At 52.6% G+C, this 25,075-nt stretch overlaps 1 protein-coding gene across 1 annotated transcript; it reads left to right on the forward strand.

Annotated features, from left to right (window-relative positions):
* The first annotated feature begins 10,674 nt into the window (after positions 1-10,674).
* YWHAH (tyrosine 3-monooxygenase/tryptophan 5-monooxygenase activation protein eta) lies at positions 10,675-22,347 on the forward strand. Its single transcript, XM_059676657.1, has 2 exons — positions 10,675-10,961; positions 20,900-22,347. The coding sequence occupies exons 1-2, from the start codon at positions 10,875-10,877 to the stop codon at positions 21,551-21,553; spliced, it is 741 nt and encodes a 246-aa protein (XP_059532640.1). The 5' UTR covers positions 10,675-10,874; the 3' UTR covers positions 21,554-22,347.
* Positions 22,348-25,075: the final 2,728 nt, after the last annotated feature.

A 25,075-nucleotide genomic window follows, 5' to 3' on the forward strand; every position in this document is an offset into this window, starting at 1 on the left:
GAGTTCTGGCCTTCAAGGAGGAGTGGGAGGGGAAGGGGATTCTGGAGGGCTAAAGGGCTTTGGCACTGAAACCAAATGAGAAGGCAGCCTGGCCACGGGGGCTCAGTGGTTGAGCGTCCACCTATGAGCCAGGAGGTCACGGTTCAATTCCCGGTCAGGGCACAAGCCCGGCTTGTGGGCTCGGTCATTGGTGGGGAGTGTGCAGGAGGCAGCCGATCCATTATTCTCATCATTGATGTTTCAGTCTCTCTCCCTTTCCCTTCCTCTCTAAAATCAATAAAAATATTTTTTTTAAATAAAAAATAATCCCTAGCCAGTTTGGCTCAGTGGATAGAGTGTCAGCCTGCAGACCAAAGGGTCCCAGGTTCGATTCTGGTCAAAGGCTCGTACCTCAGTTGCAGGGTCGGCCCCGGTCGGGGGGCGCGTGCAGGAGGCAACCAGTTGATGTGTTTCTCTCACATCAATATTTCTCTCCTCTCTCTTCCACTCTAAAAATCAATGGAAAAATATCTTCGGGTGAGGGTTATAGAAGGAAATTACTAGTCATCCTAATAAGAAGATACAGTTTGTTAAGTCAGACAAATACTGGTATAGTGTGAGCTTCCTTACAGTGCGCAGAGAGCGAGCGGCTCGCAGAAGAAGAACAGCATGCAGCAGTTGATGAGCAAAGACCAACAAGAGGGGCCAGACTGTGCTGGGCCACTTCTGAGGGTGGCAGCTCAGGGGCTGAGAAGTGCAGATGGGTAGTGACCGCGTCCCGGGGATGTGCAGTCCCGCATAGGGACATAGTCAGTGATGCTGCAATCACCATGGGTGGTGCCGGGCGGGTCCTGGGAATATCGGGGGACGCTTTGGGAAGGGTATCGTCTGACCACATACAAAATAATACTGAATGTAAGCTGTGATAAACCATTTGTTTTTAAAGATGGAACTATCTTTTATTTTTTAAAATATATTTTTATTGATTTCAGAGAGGAAGGGAGAGAGAGAGAGAGAAACATCGATGACGAGAGAGAATCATGGATCGGCTGCCTCCTGCACGCCTCCCATTGGGGAGCAAGCCTGCAGCCCGGGCATGTGCCCTGACTGACCAGGAATCGAACCCTCAACCACTGAGCATCTTTGAGGTCGATGCTCAACCACTGAGCCACACCGGCCAGGCATAAAACATTTTTTGGTTTTTATCATTAAAGGTCCTAAGCCAGCACCAAGTGACCCGGTCAGGTGTGGATTTTTAAAAGCGTGTCTGGCTGTGGTGATCCAAAATGGAAGCGGGGGGTGGAATGAGCGAGTGTCAAAGCAGGAAGCCGCTGAGAGCCAGTGTGGTTGTCCAGGAAATCTGTGATGGAACCTCAGACCGGGAAGGGGGGGGGGGGGCGGGGGAGGCGTGGATGACTTGTCAACTATTTAGGAGATAAAAGGGATATGACTGGGCAATGGGTTTGGTGGGGAGGATGCGGGCCAGCCCGGCCCTTGTTTAGGATGACACCTAGGTTTCTGGAAAGAACTGTTGCCAGGCAACAGAGTGAAAGCCAGGGCAGAGCTGGGAAGGGGTGGGAGCACTTTCCCCTGCAGTTGTGATTATGCCCGTGTTTGCAAAATGAGGGGTGTTGAGAGCCTGGGCTGCACAGCTCCCTGATTGCCTGCGGGGGTGGGGTGGGGTGGGGTGGGGTGGGGTGGGGTGGGGTGGGGTGAGGAGGCTGGTTGAAGGAGGTTGCACTGCACGTGGCCGGCTGGAGGGCTGGGCTGGGAGCTAGGGCTTAGCCGTGTGGCATCGAGGGGCAGCTTTGCCCCTCTGGGCCTCAGCTCTAGAATGGCTGGCCCTGCGGATCTGGCATTTTAAGGGCAACCTGAGTCTTATTTGTGTCCGCTGGCACTATTGCCAGGGATCCCCCCCCCCATCCTGATCCAGAGCCTGGAGGCGAAGACAGCATGAAGTCTGGAATGTGAGATCTGAGAGGCATCCCAGAGCCCATTTGCTCCATCTTTGAATTTTGCAGAGGGGCCAGCACCTGTCTGACCCTCGTCGCCATCCTCCAGCAGTTCCCTGCTCGGAGGAGAAGAGGTGGAGCGTTTGTGCAAAGCCACAGAGCTAGAGCGAGGAAGGGTACCGCTGGGGTGAGCTCCATGTTCCTTTCTCGTGGGGGTGGGCATTTTTCTGCAGCCCACAGCCATTTCTCAGGACAGATGGGGCTGGGAGAGCCGTGGGGAAGGACTGAGACCATAGACCAGGTGATGTTGCGCATCTGAGGGGTGGGTGGGGAATGATGAGGGGCATCTGACGCTGAGCCCTGCGAAGCTGGGTCCTTTGCGACTCTTTACACAGGCCTCTTGTCACGCACCCTCGCTATGACTCCTGAATGTCCTCCCTGGGCTGCAAGATGCTCTTTGCAAGAAAAGGGATGCAGGAAGCCCAGCCTCCCCCCTGCAAACAGCAAAAACCTGGTTGGAACAGAATCTCAAGGCTGAGGTTTCCATGGTGGCTCCACTCTGCCGCCCTTCCCATTGGCCAGGCATCCTGCTTCGGCTTTAGCAACAGAGGCTCAGACACCCATCCCCTTCCTGATTGGCCAGGTTGTGCTGCAGTGCCATGGCAACGGGGGCAGAGGGACCAGTCGCTGCAGGATGACTGGAGTCACCATCTACCTGGGGTGGAGCTAAGAGTCCCCTGGTGGGGAAGGGAGGGGGATGCGAAGAGGAACAGAGAGCCCCACCGCCTCTCACAGCCAGGTGGGGGACCCTCCTCGGCAGTTGCCCAGGCTGGGGGGCTTCCCCTCATTTATCACATCCTGTAGCATCTTCCCAGCCCTTCTTTCTCCCCAGAGTCCCTGTCTCTGCAGAAGGAAAGCCAGACCTCTGACAGGTTAACGTATTTGCCCAAAGTCATGAAAATTGCAAGCCAGCATTTGAACCCCTATTATATTGCCTGACTTAAAGGCTTTGCAGTGGTTCTCAACCTTCTGGCCCTTTAAATACAGTTCCTGATGTTGTGACCCAACCATAAAATTATTTTCGTTGCTACTTCATCACTGTCATGTTGCTACTGTTATGAATCGTCATGTAAATATCTGATATGCAGGATGGTCTTAGGCGACCCTGTGAAAGGGTCGTTCGACCGCCAAAGGGGTCGCGACCCACAGGTTGAGAACCGCTGGTCTAGAGGGTCTTGCTAGAGGTCCTTTAAAAAAAAAAAAAAGACTACTGTAAGAGCCATTTTAGGTTCATAGCAAAACTGAGCAGAAAGTAGAGATTTCCAATGGACTGTTTTCAGGTTTAACAGCAACCCCCTGTTACTCACCAAACAGCTCCTGCTCTCCGAAGCACTCTCCCATCGAACTGCTATCTGATCCTCCCAACAGCCCAATGGGCTTGGAAAGTCCGGGGAGGAGTGACCCGTTTTATAGATGAGGACACCGGTGTCCAGAGAGGGCAAGGAGTTTGTTCCGTGTCACACAGCATCCTGATGCCACAGCTGGGCTGGTCGGATTTACTCTTTGGGGAGCTCCCCCAGGATTTGTGGGAAACACGCTGGAGAGAGACAGGAAGGGGTGGGAGTTAGGGTCCTGCTTTGTCCAGGCCAGAGAAGCAGAGGTCCCCCACCCCAGGGAATGGAGGCACCTCATCATGTCACCTGCCTCCTCGACCCGATGGGCGGGCTTGGGTAACCCCCTCAGCTGAGGCAGCCTCCTACAGGTGACTGCAGGCTGGGTCAGGCCCCAGCTCTGCTGTGTGAGCTTCTGGGCTGGTCTGAGCCCTCAGCAGCCTCATCTGTTGAATGAAGGGGTCAGACGATGAGAAGGGATGGTCCATAAGGGCCGTTCTGTTCCTGCCGACCTGGGCTCTCTGCCCGTCCTCTCTCTGACATCTCTCCTAGGCACTGCCCCACCATGATGCCAAGTCCAAACCCGAGATGTTTGGCTTCAAGGTCACCCTTCCTATGTGCCCCTTATCCCCCCCCCCCAATCTCTTCTCTCCAACCTCAAGACCCATGCCTGGTTTGGGAGAAGAAACTCAGCATTTTCTGAGGTCCTACCATGTGCTGAGCTGGGTCCTCTACATTATTTCTCTCATTGAAGCCTCATAACAGCCCCTTAAGGAAGGTATTTTATTGTACCCATTTCAGAGGTCAGAAAACTGAGGCTCAGTGGTACAGTTGCTGCTCAGGCCACACAGTGAAGTCCTGGTCTGGCTGGCGCTGCTGCTCTGCCCTCCCACTGTCTCCGGGAAATGTCCCCGGGGAGCCCCTGACCCCCCTACATTCATCGCTTGGGCTCAGTCAGCAGTCTCCCTGTCCCCCCGCAGGCACACGCCGCCCTGGCCTTTTCTGAGTTAAGCCAGGGGCTCAAATGGATGTGTTTAATGCTCGTCTGCTGGGGGCTTTCTGGTTTTTGAAGCCCTTTCCCAGCTGTGCCCTCCTCGCGACCCCACGGACACTCTGTGCGCCCCCCTCCAGCTCTTCCAACCTGCGGCTCTGCCGCAGTGCCGGCCACATTAAATATTAACGGCAGCTCCTGGCACCCGGTGATGCTGGTTACTGGGCTGCTCGGTGGGGGCCGAGGCTGCCTTTCCAAGGTGAAGCAGTGACGGGAATTCACTTCGGCTGGCTCAGATGGTGTCCCGGGGGGCCAGCTGTCAGGCGCAGAGAAGATGCGCTAATGGAAGGCGTGGCGGGAGCTCTGAAGCTTTCCTCCCGGCTCCCTCAGGGCCTGCTGCTTCCTGCTGCTGACACAGTGCACTCAGCCATTTGGGAAGTGTTTGCTGAGCACCTGCTGAATGCCAGGCACGGTGCTAGGCTCTGGGGGCACAGCTGCGAGGGTGATAAGACCCCTGCCTCACGGGACTCCCTGTCTAGTGGAGGAGATGGAGAAGCAGCCTCACTGCAGAGGGGAAAGCCCAGCCCTGTGCCCGCCCGCCTGAGGCTGAGGGGTTCCTCCAAGGAGGCTAGGGTGGTCCTGAAAACTGAAGGAGAGGCTCGAGTTAGGTCTGGAAAGAGGCAGGGGACGTGTTTCAGGCAGAGGGAACCGGATCAGAGCTCGGGTCCTGGTTCCACCCCTTCCTAGTCATTTACCTGCAGACTGGGTCCCCCTCTCAGGGTTGCTAGGAGGACTGAGTGAAGCCATGGCTAGCAATAGCACAGGGCTTGGTGCACAGGGAGAGCTCTGGGAGGGGCGGGGGGGGGTGTTTGGGGGGGGTGGGGGAGGCTGTGAATAAAAGAGCCCTAGAGACTGGCTGGTGGGGCTCAGTGGTTGAGCATCAACCTATGAACCAGGAGGTCACAGTTTGGTTCCCAGGCAGGGCACATGCACGGGTTGTGGGCTTGATCCCCAGTGTGAGGCACTCAGGAGGCAGCCGATCCATGATTCTCTCTCATCATTGATGTTTCTATCTCTCTCCCCCTCTTCCTTCCTCTCTGAAAGAAAAGATTTCAGTTGGGCATTAAAGGACGTAAGGAACAGAGAGGTGGAGGAATCAGAAAGGATATTCTACGTTTCGACATTGGAAGAAACTCATGGGAACCTGGTGGGCCTAGGACAGCGATGGCGAACCTTCTGAGCTCAGCGTGTCAGCATTTTGAAAAACCCTAACTTAACTCTGGTGCCGTGTCACATATAGAAATTTTTTGATATTTGCAACCATAGTAAAACAAAGATGTATAGTTTTGGTATTTATTTCATATAGTTAAATGCCATTTAACAAAGAAAAATCAACCAAAAAAATGAGTTCACGTGTCACCTCTGACACGCGTGTCGTAGGTTTGCCAGCACTGGCCTAGGATGTGCAGGGGTGGGGAGGAGCTTGGAAAAGTGGGCCAGGTCTGGTTCTGAAGGGCCAGGAGAGGAGCTTGTACCTTTAAGCGGTCCGACCTATGACCCTGGCAGCAGCTCAGAGCGGTCTGCAGAGGCCAGGCCCCTGGAGTCAGCCTGCCCGGTGGCTTTGGTCCTCCCAGATCCCTTATTTCCCGAGTTGGGGCCAGCCTGGCACTGTTTTCTGGAGGAAGGCACAGGGCTCCAGCAATCTGCTCGCCTCCTACTAACATACTGGGCGGAGAAAGATGTTTTCCAGCACAGATGCCTGGCAGGGAGCCTCGGCGAACACTCAGCGACCCTCCCCCTGGCTTCCCAGGGTACCGCTGCTTAAGCAGAAAAAGAATGTTCCGCCACCGAAAGAAAGTTCTCAGGCTCCCAGAAGGGCAGGGGCAGCAGTGGGAAACACGGTGACGGTGGAGCGGGTCTGCGCTCTGCTTCCTGCCCCCGGCCTCTGTGCTGCAGTTGAGCTCGCTGGGACTCAGTCTCCTCATCTGTAAAATGGAACAGTACCACTGACCTCGCCTTTACTTAAGTGGGAGCTCCCGGGCTGCCTGCCGCCCCAGGGCCTGCTATGGGCTGGGTGCTCGTGCCCTTCCCCCACTCCGTGTACTGACCTGGTCCCAACACGGGGCCTCTGGGGCACCCCTGGTTCATTCTCTTGAGTTTGCTGAACTGCCGATGGCGAACTGCCTAGGCCTTCGGAGCTGGGAGACAGGAAGAACTCTGTCACCCACCAGTGCAGTCTCCCATTTCACAGATAGGAACGCCGAGGCTCAGAGAGGGGAAGTCCCAGCAATCTCAGGCCCTGTCCTCCAGCTTCCCTGGACCACAGGGCCCCTCCCACCTCGGCCCCACCTTGTGGGAATCACACAGAAGCCTGAAGCCATGATCTAGATGGTTCCAGCCCAAGGATCTAGAAAATTCTGTCTAAGGGACACAAGCTCCTTGACCAGAGCAAAAGCCTTTCTCCCCTTGTTTTAACCAGATCCCACAGCCTCGCCTTCTCCCCCGGAGCTGAGCTTGGGGGGTGGGGGGGACGGGGGACGGGGGGCGGGTGCTGGGAATGGGGCTCTGAGCTCCACCAGCTCCCAGATTGCAGCTACCAGGACATTTTCACACGTCTGAATGCCAAGAGCTGCCTCGGGAGCCAGTCTGCTTCCAAAGTGGGCTTTGGAAGAGTGGCGAAGGCTCTGGACGGACGGCCCTGAAATCTGTGAGCTCAGGCTGGTCTTAGACACAGGGGTGGGATTCGGTAGCAGCCAAAGCAAATGGCAGGAAGTGGGCACGAAGGGGGCGGGGCGGGGGGGGGGCTGGGGTGACCGCCCTGAACACTGAGCGAGTGATTGCCTGACCCTTCCAGGTCTCATTTCCTCATCCGTGTCATGGGGATAAACACCTCCCTCCAGGGGCTGTAAGGGTCTGGGGAGACAACATCTGGGGGTAAAATACCCTCAGGCCAGGCAGAGAGCCAGCCAGGGTCCATCACCTAAGATGCGGTCGATGGTGGCGTCACGGCTCGGGATGGGCAGGGTCACCTGGGCAGCAGGAGACCTGCATTTGAGGGGGCACAATTAAAATCCTATCTGGGTGACACCAATCTGTGGGCGGGTGGCCCCTCCTGCTCAAGACGGTAACCATGCCAACGGTGTGAACGCCGCCGTCTCTTCCAGAACAAAGCCAGGGCTTCTCTTTAATATGTCCCTTGGTGTCCAGACTTGTCGGGGAGCTCAGAGTGTCCCAGAGTGCCCGAGAGGAAAAGCAGGACGTGCCTTTTCTGGGTCACCCATTCACTGGGCTCCGGCAGAAGGTGCTGGCGATGCTTTGCAGATCCGGTCCTGAGCGAGGAGCCGTCAGTACCACTGGCTCCGGTGGGAGAGCAAGGAATCGTTACCAGCTGTGATGGCCGGCGCTTCCCGCTGCTGGCCCCAGGCTGGCCCGGGACAAACACAGTCTTGCTGATCCCCGACCCTAAGACACAGGGGTGCTTAGTCCCATTTGGCAAGTGGCTTGCGCAAGGTACTTACTCAGCCCACCAGGTACCAGGCAGAGAGGGTTCTAACCAAGTCCAGACCCTTCTCCCCCATCACACCACACGCCCACCCTCCGGTAGCTGCGGGGTTCCCTCTGTTCCCTGCGTGAGACCTGCACCAGGTGCAGACACAGCAGACCTGGCCCCCGCACTGGGGACCTGCTCTGAGCTCTGTGGCAACGCAGCCTGTTTGACCTTAATCATCAGCCCCCCTACACCTGGCTCAGCCCCCCTATACCTGGCTCAGGAGCGCTCTTTGGAGGTGTTCAAAGGCCATGTTTCTTTTCTTTTTAAAAATTTTTTTATTGATTTGAGAGAGAGAGAGAGAGAGAGAGAAGGGAGTGGAGGGGGGACCAGGGAAGAGAGCGAGAGAGAAACATCGATTTGCTGTTCCTCTTATACATGCATCCATTGGTTGATTCCCATATATGCCCTGACTGAGGATTGAACCCGCAACCTTAGCATATCGGGGCGATGCTCTAACCAACTGACTAACTGAGCCACAGCGGCCAGGGCAAGTCCATGTTTCTTGATGAGACTCGGAACCGTGGGAGTAGGTGAGCTGTCTGAGGTGGCTGTCCTAGGTTATTTGGGAGGAATGGGGATGTTAGCAGCTCTCCCCATGGCTGAGGAACCCCTGCATTTCCGGGTAGGCTGAGAAGATCAGCCCACACAGGAGACAGGAGAGGAGTGGCCAGAGCAGCAGAGGGAAGGCAGGGGCGTGCAGGGTCATGAAAGCTAAAAGGCCAAGGAGGGGAGGACTATGAGTGACCTTGGATTTGACAACCGGAGCCGTTGGTGGCCACAGTGGAGGGGTGGAGGTGGCCGAGTACGTTGAGCTGAGGGTTGGGTGGGAGGCACGGAAGTGGAGACTGAAGTTGGGTGAGAAGGGGAAAAGGCTCTGTGGGAGAACCAGCGTGTCCCCCATGCATGTCACAACCAATTAGCATGAGAATTGACTTTGATTAGAATGCTGCCGTCTACCTAATGTCCACTGTGTTGAAATCCATCTCAGTCCAAGTGATTAGAATAGCTAGAAGGGCTCTAACCCCTCTGAGAGTTGAGGGAAACTGGGGTCCCCTCCGGTGCTGGGAACCCTGGCCTCACGGAGGGCAGGGCTGGTGGGTGACAGTTACTATTTACTGGGCTCTGGAAAGATATTCACCGGGGGAAACATCAGCCTGTTTGTGAACCTCGATTCCATGTGTCGTTAGCAAACATGACGCTTCCAAGCCTGGTGATGCCTGGGGTGGGGGCTCCTCTCACACCCACAGGCAAATCCTACTTCACTGCGTTCCTCATGTTAGCATCACGGCCAGGAGGAGGAGGCCCCGGAGGCTGGAGACTGTGCAAACCCGGGCCAGCTCCCCCCCCCCCCCCAATCTCAGTTTCCTCTTATGTTAAAGGGTCAGACAGTGGTTGACTTTAATATATTGATTTTTAGAGAGAGAGAGAGGACAGGAGAGGGATAGAGTTAGAAACATCCACAAGAGGGGAAGTCATGGACTGGCTGCCTCCTGCATGGCCCCCACTGGGAATCAAGGCTCAACCACTGAGCCACACCAGCCGGTGACAGTGGTGACTTTCAAGGGCCCTGCCAGCCTTCCTTGGACATCCTGAGATTTCTATTCTAGTGCTCTTAGCAGTCCTTCAAGTCCAATTTCCAGAGGGTAACACTCAGGTCCCGAAAAGACCCACTTTCCAGTTACTCCCTTCTCCCTTCTAATGCACGGCTGTATGACTTACTCTGTAGGAACTCCCCTCCCGGTGCTGAGCACGCAGTAGGTGCTCAGTTAAACCCTCAGCGCCCAAGGCCCTTTGTCCTGGGCTGCTCTTTGCATGTTGTACTGAAGGTAGCGCCTGTTTTCGTCATTGGGGTTTTCCTAGTTTGTCCAGGGCGGGCCCAGCCCAGGGCCTGGCACGAGGCACCCTCAGCATCTCGGCACCGAACGGCAGCACTGGGAGGGGCTTAGTGGCCAGCCAGCCTTTCACCCCTCTCTTTGGCACAGGAGGAAGTCCAGCCTGGGTTTGAACTCAGATCCTGGTCCCCCCACTCACAGGCTGTGTAACCTTGAGCAAGTCACTAGCCTGGCTTTGAAAGAACGGAGAGCCCAGCCGTGCCCACCTGCCAGATGGGTTGTGAGATTGTACCCTAAAGGCATGGCCTACTGCCGGCCCCTAGTAGGTGTGTCCCTCCTCTCAAGGCAAATACAGAATGCCTAACGCCATTGATCTGGGTGGGGCAGGTCGCACATTGATCTGGGTGTGTGTGTGTGCGTGGGAAGGGGGGGGCCTTCCACAAAGGCCCGACGCGATCTCGCCCGGGCCGTGCAGGGTGTGGCCCAGCGGCTGCCGGGGCTCGGGGCGGGCGAGAGGGCTGGGCGGGTTCGACCCGCCCCTCCGGGCACTCGGCCTCCCGGATGCTCCAAGCACCAGGTTTATTTGCGTTTCGGGTCCTTGTTCGGGTCCAGTGTTCGGCCAGACCTCTCGCCTGGCTTCGGGGGCGCTGTTCTGGGTGGGGTGCGCCCACGCGCTGCCGGCGCAGGAGCCACCCCCGCGCCCCCTCCTCCAGCCCGCAGTGCGCCCCGCGTCCCCGCTCCCACCTCTCGCTGCGGCGGCAGACTGCAGCACGCACAGGGCGCATGCGCGGCTCGGGGGGCGGGGCCGCGGCGACAGCTATTTATAGTAGGTGACGTCACCTTGAAATAGACCGTTAGGGCCGGCCCGCCCTTCCCCCCTCCCACTCCCGCCGCTCCCCGCCGCCCGCCCCGGCGGCTCCCACTGCGCAGGCGCCCTCCAGCGCGCCCCGCCCCTCGGCAGCAGCCTCTCCTCCCTCGGCGGCGGCGGCGGCGGCGGCCACAGCGCGCGGGGCGAGCCAGCGAGAGGGCGCGAGCGGCGCTGCGGCAGCGGAGCCTCGGGCGGCCGGCGAGCCAGTGCGCGTGCGCGGCGGCGGCCTCCTCGGCGACCCGGGAGCGAGCGGGCGAGCGAGTTAGCGATCGAGCGGTGCGGGGTGCGAGGCGAGGCCGAGCCACAGCGACATGGGGGACCGGGAGCAGCTGCTGCAGCGGGCGCGGCTGGCCGAGCAGGCGGAGCGCTACGACGACATGGCCTCCGCCATGAAGGCGGTGAGCGCGCCGAGAGCCCGGGCGGCCGGCCGGGGGGGCCCGGCGTGGGGGCGGGAGGGGAGGCCCAGCGGCGGCTCCCTCCGGGCCCGGGGCGACCCCGCGACCCCGTTGGGCGCGGCCGCCCGCCCGTAGCCCGTACTTCCCGCGCCCGCCGGGCGTCCCCGCCATTTCCTGCGGCCGGACTCGGGTGGGGTCTCCGGGGAGGGAGCCAGTCGGGGTCGCGCGTGCAGCCCTGATGGGCGGGCGGGTGACGGGGTCCCCCGCGGGCGGCCTCTCAGCTCGGAGCCCCGCCTGGGGGGCGGGGGTGGCCCGAGGGGTCGGGGGGCAGACACAGCCCTCCTCCTAGAGCGTTCTTGCAGACCTGGGGCTCACTCCCCGCTTGCCGTCCTCCGCACCCCAACTTGCAATAAAGAGTCGCCTAGCTCGTGGCGCCCTGTCTCTCCTGTTTTCTCGCTGCCACGATCTGGTCTGTAATTCCGGTCTGTTCGGCTCGGCTCGCTCGAATCGTGCTCGTCCCAGCTCCCCACGCCCGGGGGTCCGGCTTTGTGTGCGGGAGACTACCCTCCTGCAGCCTGGGCGTGGGCTTGGGCGGGAGGACGGCGGGCCAGGGGCCCCGCTCCCTGGTGTGAGGCTGTGCCCATCTGCCCGCAGCTGAGGATGAGGATGAGGCGTGACTCCTGAGCTCGAGGAGCCAGTGCCTTTGCATGCCCCAGACCCTCAGGGATCACCCCCACAGATCCCTTCTGCAGCCTGATTTCTGGTGGAGGATTCGGGGGTGGGGGGTGGGGGCAGCCACACCCTAACCGTGGATCAGACACCCTCCACCTGCGTTTCTGGGAGTTGCAGTTATCCTGTTACTGTCCCTGTCTCTCAACCTGATCTTCACGTTCTCTCTAAAATGCACGTTACTTCTCTCTGCCTCAAGGTCACACAGGGGTAGAGCTACAACCGCGGCCACCAGCCTCTCTGTGCATCCCGTGTGCAACCTCCTGAGACCTGGAAGGATTCGCCCGGGCCCCACCTTAGACCCAAAGAGTCTCAGACTATGGGGGAGGGAGGGGGTGGGCCCCAGAAATCTGCATTTTTACCGGCTCTCCTGGCAGATTTTAGGGGGCTGAAGTTTGAGAATTACTTCCCTGGGTCATAGCTCATTTGCCCTTTTTGCCGGCCTCTGTGAGGGGATTTCTTAGGGGAGAAGCGACACATCCAGAGGTGCCCTGAAATTTCTGAGTCATCCGAAAAGCTCCTTGTACGGCTTTTGATACTAGTGTGATATGGAGGATGTTGATGAGGTCGGGGTTTGGGATTATCCAGGTAAGAAACACGCTTGAAGCGTTGTGTTTCCAGGAGTGTCCTTATGGCCCACGAACAAGGCGGGTTTGGAAATGGAAACCACAACCGCAGCCCAGTTGTTGACTCAATGGTGACAGGGCATGGTGTGGGTTAGATAAGGGCTTTTCACCCACACCTGGGCCATCTAGGTTCGGAACTGCAGTCTGCGGTTCTGGAGGCCCCGTTTAAGAAAATAAATGGAAAAGATAGTCATTTTGGAAAACTTTCACAATCAGGACTGGCCGTGTGGCCTCATTTCTTTGGAAGAGGTCCTGAGCTTTAATTTCTTGGCGATAAAGCCACTTCTGTCCACACAGCGAGTCACTTAAGTGACCTCTTCTCCCCAGTAACTGAGTGGTGCTGGGATTGGGGGGGGCTCTCTGGATATTTTAGGGGGGCCCTGGCTTCACCCTGTGGGTGTTGGAGCCTTTTGGGGAATGAAGGCATGAGGCCTGAAAGAAGGTGAATGGAGGTTACGGCAAAAGGACTAGAAGGTGTGTTCTGGGTGATAGGAAACCGAGGCACCCGCAAGTGGGAAGGAAGAAGGGAGGGAGAAACAGCATAAGAAATAGTTTGGGGCGAGAAAACATGGGCTTTCTGTTCTTCATATCCAGGCTTGAAAAAAGGCTTTCTCGCAGTGACTTGTGTCCAGTTTTTCTCTGAGGCTTGTGGGGTATAGTATTTCACAAACCCACGGATCCCGCCATGTGTGGGGAATCTGATAGCCGAACCGAACTGATGGATGGGCTGGATAAGCCAGCCAGCATCAAAAAGTCAATCCAAGCTGTAATCATGTCATCTCAGAATTGTGATAAGCCACTTCCTCAAGGTAACTCCTGTAAAAAAAAAAAAAAAAGAACCTTTCTTATGTGTCAATATACCTGTTCTATTAAAAAATATTTTTGTCATCGAAATTAGTGGAATATGTTTATTGGAAAGGACTTGGCAGGGTCAGTGGGAAAACTAAGTTGATGTTTGTACGTTACATTTTTAAAAATATATATATTTCATTGATTTTTTACAGAGAGGAAGGGAGAGGCATAGAGAGTTAGAAACATTGATGAGAGAGAAACATCGATCAACTGCCTCCTGCACACCCCCTACTGGGGATATGCCAGCAACTGAGGTACATGCCCTTGACCGGAATCGAACCTGGGACTCTTCAGTCCACAGGCCGACGCTCTATCCACTGAGCCACACCGGCTAGGGCTGTACGTTACATTCTTAATGTTATTGAGAAGACTCAACTCTCCATTTTATTAATGTCACAGGCCTTAAGAGCTTTTGGAAAGAGTGAATTCTAGGAGCCCTCTGGCTTTATGTGGGTTTTTTCCCCCAGGCAGGTAAGTAGACTGCTGTGAGGAGAACGGAGCAGCACACCTGAGTGGAGGAGTGTTCTGAGGCCACCACTCTGTGACCTTGAAACTTGTACTGGGCTTTGGGTCCTCTGCAGTGTAAAGCTAATGTTGGTGTAACTGTCACGCTGATTTTCCGTCTTCGTTCTTCTAACTTTTCTTTTTCCCTTTATCATATAAATGGGCATCTAATAATACTGCCTGCTTGTGATCGATGTTTTAATGATACCAGCGCCACCTGGAGGAGGCTGTGGGTAAGCTCTAAGAAAAGTCATGGGCATCGGAATCGGTGTCTCACTCAGCTGAGAACTGCCATTCCCCACTCACTCCTAAATCTGAAGAGGCAGGAAATGTCTCAGGCGAAATACAGGAGTGCCTTCAAGCTCCTCACCTCATACGTAGTGGCTTATATGGAGGATGATAGTGGGAAGAGACATCGAAAGATTCTAGAACCCCACATGTTTCTCAGCCCTGACAAAGGATGGGCAGAAATACATGGGAAGGGCTTGGGTATCGGTAGTGCAGGAAACAAAGCTGCAGTTAAGGAAGCAGGAGTCGGAGAGGAAGAGGCACCTGGCCCGGGCGGGGGCAAAGGGCGCTTACCCAACAGCTGTGAGATTATGGAAAATGGGAAGTGAGCAGGTGCCGTGTAAAAGGAGAGCTGCTGAGTGGCCCGGGTGAGAGAGTGTAAAGCTAACCATGCTTTGAGGTGCACCAACACTGTGGTTAGTGTGAAACCCTAAAACCACACGGGGACTACAGCCCGAAATATAGATAGAAACGAGTGAGTCCTGTTCCCACTAACCAGACATTTGAAATGTAATTATGGCTTTGTCATCTCTTGTCTGAGGAAGGAAGAGGGCTCTGGATTCTTGCAATGTCTGAGTTAAAAGGCACTTCAGATAGCGAACAGTTCACAGCTTTGCTGCACGAAGTGAGAGTGGTGGCCCCTATCTGGGTTTGGGGTTTCTGAAATATCTCCAGAAGAGCTCCTACAATCAAGGAACCCACCACTGCCTTAAAGGAACCCAAAAGGTGTTTTCTCCTGTCTGGAATTCTATATTAGTGGTAGGCTGTTTTCCAGAATATAGTTTGTAAGGGGGTACCCCAGATGTGTTTTCCATGTCACAATTCATCAAGTTTGTGGAATTTATCATTTGACTTACTAGGCACTCAGTAAATAGTGTCTGTTATTCCATGTGTGCGTTCTCAGTCAATCTTCATAACCACTCTGGATAGATACTGTTAACTTTATTTTACAAAAGGAATTTAGAGTTTAATTTTCTCATGGTCAAGTTGTAAAGCCAGGATTTGAACTCTTAAATTTAGAACTCTCACTTTACCATATGTTAGTGCCCCGTGAGGCTAAGGGATAATATTTCTAGTATACGTTCTGGTATATTAGCCGTTGTCATTATCGGTGATGAAATTCCAAGCCTTTTACGTCAGTGGGCTTCCTGAACACATAAGCTCATCTATTAGATGTAAGTTATTTTTGCCGTTTGATTAGGAATGGAATCTACTGGCCCTGGCTCGGTAGCTCAGTTGGTTAGAGCATCATCCCAATACGTTGAAGTTTCAGGTTCTATTCCCAGTTAGGGCACATACAGAATCAACTAATGAATGCATAAGTAAGTGGAACAACAAATCAATGCTTGCCTTTCCCTCCCTCCTTCCTTTCAAGTCAATTAAAAAAATAAAACCAGAATCTACTACTTAACAGATCTTAGCTGCAGCAGAGGAGCATAAAAGGCAAAATCACACATTTGGATTTTGCTTTTTCTCTTATTTTATTTTTTAAATACATTGATTTGAGAGAGAAAAACAATGATGAGAATCATTGATCGGCTGCCTCCTGCATACCCCCTATTGGGGATTGAGCCTGCAACTTGGGCATGTGCCCTGATCTGGAATGGAACCGTGACCACCTGGTTCATCAACCAACCGAGTTATTTTAATTTTTTTCCTCACACGAGGATATTTTTTCCATTGATTCTAGAGAGAGTAGGGGAGGGGGTGGGGGAGGAACAACGAGAGTGACATTGATTGGTTGCCTCCTACAGGGTTGCAGGCACCCAAGTACCTGCCCTTGACTGGCGGCATCAAACACAAGACTCTGGTCTGCAGGCTGATGCTCTAACCACTGAGAAAGCTGGTCAGGACAGGATTTTGCTTATTCTCTTGAAGACCAAGATTTTTTAAGCTTAATTGAAATACTAATGGGCTTGGAGTCCCTGCTATGAATTAAGTGCAGGGCTATGTTAAATTACACATGTATTTTAAGAACCGGATGCACTTGGCACCAGTTGTTTTTCTATGTTGCCTTTATATTGTATAAGCCCATAGACCCCCAGATTTCAGGCTTTAGGTTGTTAGGAAAATTGTTAGTGTCCAAGTGGAGGCCACTTATTTTCTGTCGCCCTCCTCCTTGCTGCCATGGCATTCCTCTCTGGTGATGGGTGTTGGCACTTTCCTGTGATCAGAGTCTGGCACAGCTTCGGAAACCTTCAGTGTGGTGCTGCAGTCATGCCATTCAGATGGGGTTGTGTTCAACTTCTGCCAGTTCCTGCAAAATTGTCCAGTCAGGTCAAGAGCAGGACACAGGCAGCCTCAGTGGTACAGGGGTGGCTGTTTTCATGAATACTAAGCTTGAGTAGATATTAACTACCTGAACTCATCTGCTCTCAGCTTGCAGTTGAGCCCTGGTGGCCTTACAGACCTGCAGCCTCACCCTGGCGAGGACAGGGCGCGGTCTTTCCAGGCCTGGGCAAGTGGTGACGGATGGTGACTTGCCAGCTTGGAACCAGGCAGAATCCTCACTTTCAGGGCTTTGACTCGAGGGAGAGTCAGCCAAGAAAGCTTTCATCCCTCTAACTCACTTTAAAAAAGAAAACATGTACAGATGTATAGGACTCTGCCACAGAAGCCTGAAGATTTTATGATGTGGTTATGTTTATCTGATTGTTTATGAAAATTGTTTTCTTCTGTTGTAAACTGGTATCAAAAGCAAACTAGCTGGTAGTGTGTGGGTGGGGCAACGATGGAAGGTGGGGTGGTAGTGTGTGGAGTAGCTGTGAAGGGTGGGAGTGCCGATCAGGGGAAGTAACAGCCCCAGCTGTGGCCTGGCCGCTCGGGGATGGCATTTTTGTTTGCTCAGTATTACTTTTGAGGCTGGCTGTTTCCCAGAATAAGAACTTTAAGTTTTCCCAAATACTCCCTGTGCTATTTTTAGCAGTGGATCTATTTTTACTCACAAACGAATAGTTTATTGCCTGGTGAGTTAGTGGGAGGAGGCCCTGAGGGATTTTTGAGTAAGCCAGCAGTGTCATAGGAAGAGAAGTGAATTCATGGTAGGCCAGGTTATTTGTGACTTTTCTTCGTCATGCTGTGTAATGTGGAAGCAGAGAGAAGGGGGAAGGGAGTGCCCAGGCCTGGGAGTTGGTGTAGCCCAGGGGTGGGCAAACTTTTTGACTCGAGGGCCACAATGGGTTCTTAAACTGGACCGGAGGGCCGGAACAAAAGCATGGATGGAGTGTTTGTGTGAACTAATATAAATTCAAAGTAAACATCATTACATAAAAGGGTACGGTCTTTTTTTTTTTTAGTTTTATTCATTTCAAACGGCCGCATCCGGCCGGGCCGTAGTTTGCCCACGGCTGGTCTAGCCCCAGGCTGTGTGGTAAGGATACCGGTCCTTAAAGGAAGTGGAGAGCAGGGCCCACCAATTCAAGATTTACAGGAGTGTAAGCAGGATGGAACGAGGTGGGGAGAGGGCAGGAGGAGAAGGCAGGGGGCTGTGAGCAGAGGTGGGGGAGCCCTCACAGATGGGGTGCCACGCGAAGGCCTAGTGCCTTGAGCCGCTGCAAGAGGGCAGCTGACCTGCGGCGGGAGGAGTGTTAAAACCAGCATCAGAGCGGAAGGAAGGTTGAGGGCCATGGTCTAGGTCTCTTCCATCTTGACAATTCTGTCTTGCCTTCATGTTCCTCATTGGGAACCATGATTACAGAGACGCCGTAAATCATCCCCGTAGAATCCCCAGATGATCATGTTGGTTCCGTGTCCGTGTGGGTGGGACCAGCAGGCAGTGCTTTCCTTTCTTCCCGTTAGGCCACATCGCCTCCCAGTGTCTGCCCCGCTTAGTGCAGGACTAGACTTCTCTTTGGGTCTCCTGGCTCCAGTCTTTTGGAATGTGAAGTGTTGGGAACTGGAATAACTAATATTATGAAGGTTATTTACAATAAGTATCGCCAGTCAGCACCGGCTAGGAATCTGTTTTGTTTTAATGGGCCATCTCATTTTCCTTTGACCTATAATTTTTCTTCCCATCTGGGAACACTCCCAGTTTTCTCGAGTTATTTGATCAAGTAATAAACCTATCTTCATTCCATAAGTTACTCTTTGTTAACTGAATTGTAAGCCAGGATGATAAAGAAAATACCATATTTAAATGTATCCAGTTGGGTCCTGGCTGGGGTTCTGGGAACAATGCTTGCCTGGTGATGTTAGTCACCCTCAGCTGATGCTGACAGTGATTCATTCCGACTGGCAGGCAACCAGGTGATTGTTACATAAACACGAAACCTCCTAGTAAATTATTTTCCTTGTGGAGGTGTCATTAAAAATACTGCCCAGTAGCCTTCTCTGGCAGTTTATTCCTGAGGGAGAAAGGGAATGCTACGTGAATTCCTGAAATGCACAGATACACCCACGTTTCGTGTACATTAGTGACATCAGCCTCGTGCCTTCACCAGGCCTTTTATCTGTCAGGAAAAATGGGAGCCTCGGATTTGGGCGCTGCGGTCCTTGGAGATCATTTGGGCTGATCCCCCTTTTGCTTTTGATGAAAGGTGATTTATGCCGGGTCACACCCGAGCTCAGGCAAACTCCAGGTGGCCTGAGGTAATGACACTGCCCCTGGTACGAACATCCTATGTGGTATGTGATGTGTCTCAGATGTGCGCGGTGGAGGGTTACTTTGTGTAACTTTGCAGCAGCCTAACAAGCAGCTTCATCAGTCAAGGACGGAGTGTACAGGGACTCCGGATGGAGACATCAGCATTTTCATGGCAAGTGGCTTAGTCAGATGTACTTACTGCAAGATCTAGGGGGCTCTCCAAATTCTGTTCTTGCTTCAGGTTATGTTTTATTGACTATTGGCCCTAGAAAAGAGTTATTCTAGACTCTAGATTAGAATCTAGAGGATTCAAGAATTCTGAGACTTTTAAGAGTATTTGAGACAGATTTTTGATTTATGAGGGTTTCTTCCTTAAAAGACAGGTCTTCAACAAGTTGAAGGGAGCATGGATGTGGGTGAGTAGAGAGAAGGCTGGCAGATCACAGAGACCACAGAGCTAAGAGACCCCACTCGACCAGCGTGAGGAGGAATGGGGAACCTGGCTTGCAGGCCGCTGCCCTGGGGGAATGGGCAGGAGGCGGCTTGTAGGCAAAGATAAAGCTGAAGAGAAAGGGGGGTTGGAGTCATTGAGTTGGCAGCGAAGGAGAAAATCCAGGCTAAGGATCATGGCAAAGGAATAGGGGGGCTGGGACAGGGAAATAAACAGATTAGAGAGGGAGATGGTATTTTTGTTTTGTCCGGGTTTTGTTGAAGAGTTGGGTGGTAGTGCATAATTGCTTGTTTCATTTTTTAAGAACTTGGCACAAGTTTCCTAATTTTACACAAAATGATTACATTTGTTGTTTATGTTCGTTTTTAAAATTTCGGATTCTCCACTGCTCAGTCTTCTCAGTCCGTGTTAAGCATGTCTGTTTTTAATATGCTGTTAATAGCTTTCTCCATTGAACTTGGCTTTTCCCCTCCACTGGAGGAGGTTCTGTCCTTATTTGGTTTGACTTACAGTAACACCTTTCTGTTGTTGGTTATTTTATGGTTTCCCAAGTGCTTCTCTTGACCAGCAGGTCATATAATTAAGGAATCGCCCTACTTTATAGACGAGACAGGCCAGTGTAGCAACTTACTGGCCTTGCTGAGGCCTGGACCAAGGTTTTTTTACTCCAAGTTTGCATTAGTTTCCTAGTGCTGCCCCCCCAAAGTTCCACCAGTTGGGTGGCTTACAACAGCAGAAACGTGCAGAGCTGTGCTCCCTCCGGAGCTTTGGGGAAGAACTCTCCTCGCTCTGTCCTAGCTCCTGGTTGTCATTGGTGTTCCTGGGCTTGTAGACACAGCACTCCAGTTTCTGCCTCCACCATCACAGGGTGTTCTCTGTGTTTGTTTGCCTCGAAACCTCCTTTTCCTTATAAGGGCAGCAATCATTGGATGTAGGATCCACCCTAATGCAGCATGACTTCATCTTAACTGATTATATCTGCAAGGGCCCTACTTCCAAATAAGGTCACATAACCAGGTGCTACAGATTAGGACTTCAACAGAACTTTTTGGGGGACAAAGTTTAGCAACAACACAGTCCATTGTTCTTTCTACCAATGACATAGCTTGGAGGTGGCAGCATGGAGAACTAAGTAATGGAAGTTACAGCTTGTGACATGTAACAGTACCAGGTAAAGCAGTTGGTGCTTCCGTCCTTGATGGCCAGTCAGGGTTTCCTGTCAGGTAGGTGGAGGGAAGCTCGCTGCGGAGTAGCTCTACTTCCTTTCAGGCCGGGGGCCGGGGCACTTTACTGTCCCTAATGCATCCGTTTGTCTTAGGGGAGGGAGGGCTGGGTGTCCCCGTGGGATTCCACGGAACCACACGGGCTGAGACTGGCCATTAGACTGTGTGGTGTTTGATCTCCTCTGTGAAGCGCTTACCTATTAATATGTATATGAGGGAGGTTTCATTGCTTCTTCCTAGAATATAAAGCTGGGAGTAGAATCTGGAACAGAATTCTAGTCTGTAAGTTTTGAACATTTGACAAAGGAATTGCACGATCTTACTGTCGAGAATATCTTTTGCAGAATAGCTGAACCTTCGGGCTTTTTCACCCACCTTTATGTACCATCCCCTCACAACTTTCCCGTGGTTACCTTCCCCCCATACCTCTGCCAAGGTGAAGGCAACATCTTATAAGGTCTGGATTAGGGATTTCTCAAAACCCTTATGAGTTTCAAGTATTTGTTTATTTGGTGAGATTACAGTCTTCCTTCAGATAGGATCCGTGTCTGATTGGTTTTCCTCCAGACTGGCTTGTCCATAATCTTGCTTTCGAGAAGGGTTGTTGGTTAGAATGAAGGGAAGGCTTCTTTCCAAGATTTTCGGACTTGGATCTCAGTGTTAATATCTTCGGCATTTTGCAGGTGACAGAGCTCAACGAACCTCTCTCCAATGAAGATCGAAACCTCCTCTCTGTGGCCTACAAGAATGTGGTTGGCGCCAGGCGATCTTCCTGGAGGGTCATCAGCAGCATCGAGCAGAAGACCATGGCCGACGGGAACGAGAAGAAGCTGGAGAAAGTGAAAGCTTACCGGGAGAAGATCGAGAAGGAGCTGGAAACGGTGTGCAACGACGTCCTGGCCCTGCTGGACAAGTTCCTCATCAAGAACTGCAACGACTTCCAGTACGAGAGCAAGGTGTTCTACCTGAAGATGAAGGGCGACTACTACCGCTACCTGGCAGAGGTGGCTTCCGGCGAGAAGAAAAACAGTGTGGTCGAAGCTTCCGAGGCGGCCTACAAGGAAGCCTTTGAAATCAGCAAAGAGCACATGCAGCCGACGCACCCCATCCGGCTGGGCCTGGCCCTCAACTTCTCCGTGTTCTACTACGAGATCCAGAATGCGCCCGAGCAGGCCTGCCTCTTAGCCAAACAAGCCTTCGATGACGCCATAGCTGAGCTGGACACACTAAACGAGGATTCCTATAAGGACTCCACGCTCATCATGCAGTTGCTGCGAGACAACCTCACCCTCTGGACGAGCGACCAGCAGGATGAAGAAGCAGGAGAAGGCAACTGAAGAGCCTGCAGGTTCCCGCCTTTCCTCCACCCACCGCCCCCCTCATCACTGATTCTTCCTCGCCACAATCACTAAATATCTAGTGCTAAACCTCTCTGTATTGGCAGCGCCGCTACTCAGATCTGCTCCCCCGCCCCCTGGGAAGCAGTTTCAGATCCATCTTCATGGGCATAGCTGGATCGATGGTTGCTTGGAGCCCACGGGAGCTTTCTTTTGAATTGTGTAGACAAGTGCGTTCTGAATGAGGCATTTTACTATGCCTGTTGGTAGTTGTGAAAGCGATGGGGAAGTTTAGAAAGGAGAATTAGCCAAAACCGGCTACAATGATATTTAAAAGATCCATTTAAAACGAGCTGATAGTGTTTTGTTAATAAGCAGTACATCTTGTGCATGCAAAAAAGAATTCATCCCTCCCACCTCTTCTTCCTTCAACTAATGGAAAACTGTTAAGGGAAGCTGATACAAAGAGAACACTCCCTTCTTTCCGTCAGCTTTATATAAACTGTTCACGTGAGGTTTCAGTAGCGCCTTGTTTTGCCTCTTTAAGTTATGATGTGCACAAACCTTCTTAAATGCAGTGCATCTAAAGTTTTGATACCTGTAACTTTGTTTTGGTTGCGATTGTTTAAGAATCATGGATTTATTTTTTGTAACCCTTTGGCTATTGTCCTTGTGTATCCTGACAGCACCACGTGTGTCAGCCCCTGTCAATCAAGATGGGTAATTATTGAAATGCCAGACTTCTAAATTAAATGTTTTGGAATTCAGTGGGTAAATAAATGCTGCTTTGGGGATATCGCTAGGCGTATGGTCTTCATTTCCCCCCAAGGAGCTGTGTAGCAGCTCACCACCTTGAATCCTGGTTTGTGTCTCAAATATGAAGCGTTTTTCACACAGTAACTTCTTTTGCCTGCTGATTCCATTACACATTTTGTAATATACACATAAGACTCCTGCATTTTAAATAGTTTTCTGTGAGCCCAGCCAACATAGCCTCTCTCTCTTTTTAAAAAAATATATTTTATTGATTTTTTACGGAGAGGAAGGGAGAAGTCTAAAGAGTTAGAAACATCGATGAGAGAGAAACATCGATCAGCTGCCTCCTGCACACCCCCTATTGGGAATGTGCCCGCAACCAAGGCACATGCCCTTGACCGGAATCGAACCTGGGACCCTTCAGTCCGCAGGCCGACGCTCTATCCACTGAGCCAAACTGGTTAGGGCCAACAAAGCCTCTCTTATCCGCTCACTCTCCCTGAAAACTGGTGCTTAATGGGAGCCTCTGAAAGGCCAGGCCCGAGTTTAGCTTGGGAGGGAGGGTGTTTGTCCCACCCTATGGATGCTGGTTGGTATTTAAACTCAAGGTACATACTGAGCTTATACATGTCCTCAAAAATTTATTTTTAAACCTTTAAAAAAAAAATACTGATTTCGGACAGAGGGAGAGAGATAGAAACATCAATGATGAGACAGAATCATTGATTGGCTGCCTCCTGCACGCCCCACACTGGGGATTGAGCCACAGCCTGGGCATGTGCCAGTGACCAGGAAACCACCAGCGACCTCTTAGTGCTGGGGTTGACACTCAGCCGCTGAGCCACACCAGCTGGCCCTCAAATTTTCTTAATATTTTTCTTGTATTAGGTGTCATAAAATGTTAATTAGGGACACAACCTGGATTCCTGAAATAACCTTTACTGATTAATATTAAGAAAGCTTTGAGTAGTCTTTAAAATTGAAAAATGAACCTCCGTGTGAGTTAAAAAGAAAAAGGCCTAAACTCTTAAGCAGAGGTCCTCAAACTTTTTAAACAGGGGCCAGTTCACTGTCCCTCAGACATTCCACACATGCGCACTGCGGGCCCGGGACGAGTCGGCTGCTAAGCAGGACAGGCAGCGGCAAAAACACCCGGCGGGCCGGATAAATGTTTTCGGCGGGCCGCATGTGGCCTGCGGGCCGTAGTTTGAGGACCCCTGCTCTTAAGCATGCTCCCCATTTCTTGCTCCCCAAGACTTGAGGTTCAGCATCACCAGTTGGACTCTTCCTCAGGTGTTGACTCCAGCCCCTCACAATGGTTAGCACCTCCAGTGCCGTGCCTGGGACCAACAGATTGGTTCAGTTGATTTTAGAGAGAAACATCACTTGCCTCCCGTACACACCCTGACCCCGAAACCTAGGTATGTGCCCTGACCGGGAATCGAACCCCCAACCTCTTAGTGTACAGGATGATGCTCCAACCAACCGAGCCACCGGCCAGGGCTTAACTACTTTATTCTTGACTAAAGCTTGATATTAGCCTGGCAAAACTACCCAGTTTCTGTCCTTGAGCTTATATTGTGGTGGCGCACAGAACTTGAGCATGGAAGTTTAACCTGTTTTCTCATTTTGAAGTAGAGGAATGACCCACGTGTTAATAAAAACTCCTTAGGAAGCCTGCTTCAAGTTGGCCTAGTTGCTAGCTAAAATGGTTACTGAGTCTCACTTCAATTAGGTCAGGTATTTTAAAGCTACAAGCTTTACCTGGCCAAGACATTGGGCTTCGACAAACCTGGACACGAAACGTGTTCTTACGCCCTGGCCGGTGTGGCTGGGTTGGGGCGGCGTCCTGTACACCCAGAGGTGGCGGTTTGATTCCTGCTCAGGGCACATGCGTAGGCTGCAGGTTCGATCCCCTAGTGGGGCCTCTGTGGGAGGCAAACGACCAATGTTTCTCATGATGTTTCTCTCCCTTCTCTCCGAAATCAAAAAACACACCAAAAACTGTTCTTACATTGAAGTGCTCCTCAGAGCAGGGGCTGTGGGAAATCTTTCATGTCATGTCTGTCTTGTGAAAGGTTTTGTGTCCACCCTCCAGATGATGAAACAGGAGCAGAGCTGTGGACCGCTGGGATTCACACAGCTGGGAAGTCAGAGGACCGCCTCTGCCCAAGACTTCTGCTAAGTCAGAGCTCTCCCCGCCCTCGTGGGCTCGGGCAGGGCCTGCTGCCTGTGCGCCAGGCAGCCTTGACAAGCCACGCGGCCTTCAAGGCTCCGGCCCCTCATTGAGTTTATTTCCCCAAAGTACAACTGCCGTGCCACTGTGCAAAGCAGGGGGAAGGAAGGAACATTTGCTGGTTGCCTTCTGTGGGGCCTTACTTGGTGGACAATTCAAAGCTGACCTTCTGTGAAGAAAGTTGTAGCTCCGAGGGGAAAAGTGACTTTCCTGTGATTGCACAACTGGCAAGTGGCAGAGCCCCAAGGCCCGTGTTCTCTGCAAAAACATGCTGCCTGCAGGCAGACGGTGGAAGCCTGACGCTCCAGGTCTTCCTGGATGGGACCTCTTCCTCATCAACCAGACTTCCCGCGCTTGCCTCTTCAGCCAGGCCCCACTCCCTGGTCTCGATTGATATATCGATTTCAGAGAGGAAGGGAGAGGGAAAGATAGAAACATCAATGATGAGAGAATCATTGATCGTCTGCCTCCTGCACGCCCTCTACTGGGGATTGAGCCCCCAACCCGGGCTTGTGCCCAGACCGGGAATA

Source organism: Myotis daubentonii, chromosome 19 (genome assembly GCF_963259705.1).
Source record: "Myotis daubentonii chromosome 19, mMyoDau2.1, whole genome shotgun sequence".
NCBI classification, from domain to species: domain Eukaryota; kingdom Metazoa; phylum Chordata; class Mammalia; order Chiroptera; family Vespertilionidae; genus Myotis; species Myotis daubentonii.